The 5,000-nt window shown below is 41.5% G+C and overlaps 1 protein-coding gene across 1 annotated transcript in view; it reads right to left on the bottom strand.

Moving 5' to 3' along the window:
* The window catches only part of LOC123509714, a 52,734-nt gene that overhangs the window by 21,782 nt on the left and 25,952 nt on the right, over positions 1-5,000 (bottom strand). Inside the window, exon 2 of the mRNA XM_045264223.1 lies at positions 687-869. Within this exon, the coding sequence (XP_045120158.1) occupies positions 687-869 (183 nt within the window). The remainder of the gene's footprint in view (positions 1-686; positions 870-5,000) is intronic.

The raw sequence follows: 5,000 nt of genomic DNA, 5'->3' as shown, positions 1-5,000 counted from the left end.
TTCCTTCTCCTTCTTCATATTCCTTACTTTCCTTCATCCTTCCTCTTACTCCATCTCCTTCAGAAGTCCTTCCTTCATCATCGTTTTCTTTATCTTTTTTTCTTCTTTTCTTCGTTTATATCCTTCCTTCATCTCTATCCTACCTTCCATTTTTCCCTTTCCTTGATCCATCCATTCTTGTCATATTCCTTACTGTCCTTCATCCTTTTCCTTGCTCTGTATCCTTCACATCTTCCTTTCATCCTTTTCTTCATCTTTTCTTATCACTTGCAACCTCTCCTTCCTTCCTTCCTTCATCTATATCCTTCCTTCATCTTTATCCTTCCTTCGTATATTCCCTCTCCGTAATCCATTCTTCTCTTCCTCCTTCATCTTATTCTTCTTTCTTTTATTCATATTCCTCACTGTCCTCCATCAATCCTTTTACTCCATCTCCTTCACATCCTCCTTCATCATCCTTTTCCTCATCTGTCATTCACAATCTCACTTTCTTTCCTTAATTTTTATCCTTCCTTCCTTTATTCCCTCTCCTTCAACCATCCTTCCCTTCATCCTTCATCTTATCCTTCATGCTTTGCTTCACCTATAATTCACAGCATCCCTTCCGTTTCTTCCTACACAATCCTTCCTTTATCCTTCCTTCCTTCCTTCCCTCCTCCCACATGCTTCCACACTTCACCACTTACCACCACGAGGCCGAGCGAGGCACCCCAGGCAGAGGCGCAGTAGAAGGCGGTGTGCATGGCGGGGCGCTGAAGTAGAGAGCCCAGGAGCCGTGTGGTGAGAGCCAGGAGCCAGAAGCAGGACACCAGGTGGAGGAAGTGGAGGAGGAGACCCACTACTCCACACACCCACGCTCTTCCTGTGGCCTGTGGAGGTGGTAAGGTGGAATTAGTGGAGCGTGTGTATGTAAGGGGAACGTGGAGAGAGAGAGAGAGAGAGAGAGAGAGAGAGAGAGAGAGAGAGAGAGAGAGAGAGAGAGAGAGTAATAAAGTGGTCAATAATGAGGTAATAAAATATCCAATAACGAGTCAGTCAGAGAGAGAGATAGATAGATAGAGAGAGAGAGAGAGAGAGAGAGAGAGAGAGAGAGAGAGAGAGAGAGAGAGAGAGAGAGAGAGAGAGAGAGAGAGAGAGAGACCGGATCATTGACTAAAAAAATAGGACAAATTTATGAGAGCTGAAAAAATATGATTAAGACTTACGTTCAGAGAGAGAGAGAGAGAGAGAGAGAGAGAGAGAGAGAGAGAGAGAGAGAGAGAGAGATCCTTTTCCACTACACACTTGAGATGAATCTACCTATGGGAAAAAAAAACTAATTTAATCACGACAAATTAATTACATTCGCCAATCGTGTTTTGTCAACCCTTTGATGTCACCCTTACCTGTAACACCCTTCCACTCCCCCCTCCATCTCCCTCCACATCCCTCCACTTCCCTCTATATCCTCTCCTCGTCTCCTTTCTCTCCCATAACATCTCATTCATTCCATTCCATTCTCAATCATTCCATCTGCTCCACATCTTTCTCTCAACATCCACATCTCCCTCCACTCATTCTTCCACCACCCCTCCACATTCCTTACCCCTCTAAAACCTCTCCACATACTCCACACTCCTTCTCTCCCTCTTCAGCCATATACTCACTCCCTCTTCCTCCTCCACACACTTCCACATTTCTCGTTTTCTACCTACCCTCCTCCTCCTCGTCCTCCATTTTTCTCAACACACTTCCCCCATACCACAGCCCCTTGAAAGCCTCCTCCACACTTTCCTCCCCCTCCACATCTCTCCTCGCACCCTTCCACTTTCCTCCAGTCGTTCCTCCACGCCCTTCTTTTTATTAACAGGTGGGAAATGAGGTTAAGAGAACTAGGATGAAGTATTTAGGTCACTTGAAGAGAAAACGTAGAAATTAGAGCAGTCAGTCCTTAAAAGAGAAAACGGGGCCTATCTCTTAATGCCAAAGGGAAACTGGTGAGTGGATGGTGGATGGAAGGGTGGATGAAGGGAATGTTACGATAGGAAAAGGAGGATTAGTGGTGATGAAGTGAAGGAAGAGGAAGAGGAGGATGTGAAGGGAGGGTGAGGAAAGAAAAGGAGGTGGTGGAGGAGGAGGAAGAGAATGTTGTTGTTGTTTTTGTTGTTGTTTTTAGTGGAGGTTTTGTTATGATTTTCTCTCTCTCTCTCTCTCTCTCTCTCTCTCTCTCTCTCTCTCTCTCTCTCTCTCTCTCTCTCTCTCTCTTACCTGCCAACCGGAAACACAATTTGAAAAGACTTTACCTGTCTTACTCACCTGTACACACACACACACACACACACACACACACACACACACACACACACACACACACACACACACACACACACACACACACACACATTAAGGGCGTGGAATTAGCAGGTGTGGGTGTAAGTTTGTAAAAAATAGAAAAAAAAAAAACGAGATAATGTGTATAGAGTTTTCTGCCTTTGTAGCTCATGTTTTTTTTTCCTTTTGTCTTTTCATCCTTGTATTTTTCTTCTGCTTTGTTTTCTCTTTTTTTTCCGTTTTCTTTTTCATATTCGTGTATTTACATTCACGGTATTTAATTTTCTACTTATTTTCATGTCTTTTCTTTTTTTTCTCTTTCCTTCTCTTCTATCCCTCTTTTTTTTATTTCTTTCCCTCCTTTTTCTATTTTCTTTTAACATTTTTCTCGGTTTTATTTGTTGTTTTGATTTTTTTTACGTCAATTTTTTTCTTTAAATTGTAGTTAGTTGTCTTTCATTGTTCACTCATTCATTATGTTGCCTAGTGTGTCCATTTTTATTCGTGTGTGACTCTCTCTCTCTCTCTCTCTCTCTCTCTCTCTCTCTCTCTCTCTCTCTCTCTCTCTCTCTCTCTCTCTCTCTCTCTCTCTCTCTCTCTCTCTCTGTGTGTGTGTGTGTGTGTGTGTGTGTGTGTGTGTGTGTGTGTGTGTGTGTGTGTGTGTGTCATTTCGGCAACATTTCGGCGTTTCATGTTTTCCTTTTTTTTTTTTGAGGGGGGAGGGTGGGGGGTAGTGAGTGGGGGGGAAGGGGACGGCTGGTTTTGTTTCCTGGTTTTGAAAAATATTTGGTTCTGTTTCCGTATGAGTTCATTTTATTTATTTATTTATATTGTTAATGTTTCTCTCTTTTTTTTTATTTGTTTCTGTGTATGATTTGATTTTGTGGTCGTGATTATGTTATTGTCATTTATTCCTCTTTTTTGTGTGTGTAAATATTGTTCTTTAATTCTTGCTTTTTTTCCTGTTTATATTGATTTTTATTTACGCCACCTAACCTAACCTAACCTAACCCAACCCAACCCAACCCAACCCAACCTAACCTAACCCAACCTAACCTAGCCCCCACTTAACCTAACCTAATCTAACCTAATCTAACCACCTAACCTAAACTAACCTATTGCTGCTGTGGTAGACGGCTACTGTTCTCCTAAACCTATTAATAGTGGTGTTCCTCAGGGTTCTGTCCTGTCACCCACTCTCTTTCTATTATTCATTAATGACCTCCTTAACCAAACTTCTTGCCCTATCCACTCCTACGCTGATGATACCACCCTACATCTTTCCACGTTCTTTCAGAGACGTCCAACCTTTCAGGAAATTAACAGATCACGCGGGGACGCCACGGAACGCCTGACTTCCGATCTTTCTAAGATTTCCGATTGGGGCAGAGAAAATCTAGTAGTTTTCAATGCCTCAAAAACTCAATTCCTCCATCTATCAACTCGACACAACCTTCCAGACAACTATCCCTCTTCTTCAATGACACTCAACTGTCTCCTCTTCCACAATGAATATCCTCGGTCTGTCCTTTGCTCATAATCTTAACTGGAAACTTCACATCTCATCTCTTGCTAAAACAGCTTCTATGAAGTTAGATGTTCTGAGGCGTCTCCGACAGTTTTTCTCGCCCTCCAACTGCTTACTCTGTATAAGGGCCTTATCCGTCCCTGTATGGAGTACTCTGCATGTTTGGGGGGGTTCCAGTCACACAGCTTTGCTTGATAGGGTGGAATCGAAAACTCTTCTTCTCATCAACTCCCTCCTCTGACTAACTGTTTTCAGTCTCTTTCTCACCGCCGAAATGTTACATCCCTTTCTATTTTTTATAGCTATTTTCATGGTAACTGTTCTACTGATCTTGCTAACTGCATGCCTCCTCTTCTCCTGCGGCTTCGCTGCACAAGGCTTTCTTCTTCCTCTCATCTCTATTCTGTCCAACTCCCTAATGCAAGAGTTAACCAGTACTCTCAATTATTCATCCTAACTCTGGAACTCCCTCCCTGGATCTGTATTTCCGAATTCCTACAACTTGTCTTCTTTTAAGAGGGAGGTATCGAGGCATTTGCTCCCCTAATTCTGGCTGACGGTTTTGGCACTTTTTACACTTTTTAGAGAGCCAGCACTCAAGTGGGCCTTTTTTTTTATTTTTTTTTTTTTTGCCCTTGGCTGGCCCTCTTCCCTACGTAAAAAAAGAAAGAAAAAAAAAAAAAAAACCTAACCTAACCTAACCTAACCTAACCCAACACCACCTAACCTAACCTAACCTAACACCACCTAACCTAACATTGATTTTTTTTTTTTTTTACTTTTACGGGAATTTTTGAGCTAAAGGGGATACTTTTTTGTGACACCTCTTATCTCAAAGCCCACCCGCTAGGAAACTGTTGCCCCGAGTGAGGAAGCCCATCCTACGCTTGATTTAATTGAATATTCCTATCACACAGCTTTTTTTTTTTTTAGAATTGAAAATAAATATTGTGTGTAGATATTTTTCTATTTCCTTTATTTTTTTTTTCTTATATTGCACAAGCTTGACTTTCTACTTTCTATCCTTTTTCCTCTTTTTAATTAACTTTTTTTTTTCTTAACTCAGCTTGCTTTTCTTTTCCATAACGCAGTGTGAATAATTTTGTTGTGTTAATAACTTGCTGTTGTTTCTATTATCTTTTGTCTTTATTGTCCTTTTCAT

This window comes from Portunus trituberculatus, chromosome 27 (genome assembly GCF_017591435.1).
Source record: "Portunus trituberculatus isolate SZX2019 chromosome 27, ASM1759143v1, whole genome shotgun sequence".
In the NCBI taxonomy this organism is placed as follows: domain Eukaryota; kingdom Metazoa; phylum Arthropoda; class Malacostraca; order Decapoda; family Portunidae; genus Portunus; species Portunus trituberculatus.
This window is presented reverse-complemented; position numbering and strand designations above follow the sequence as displayed.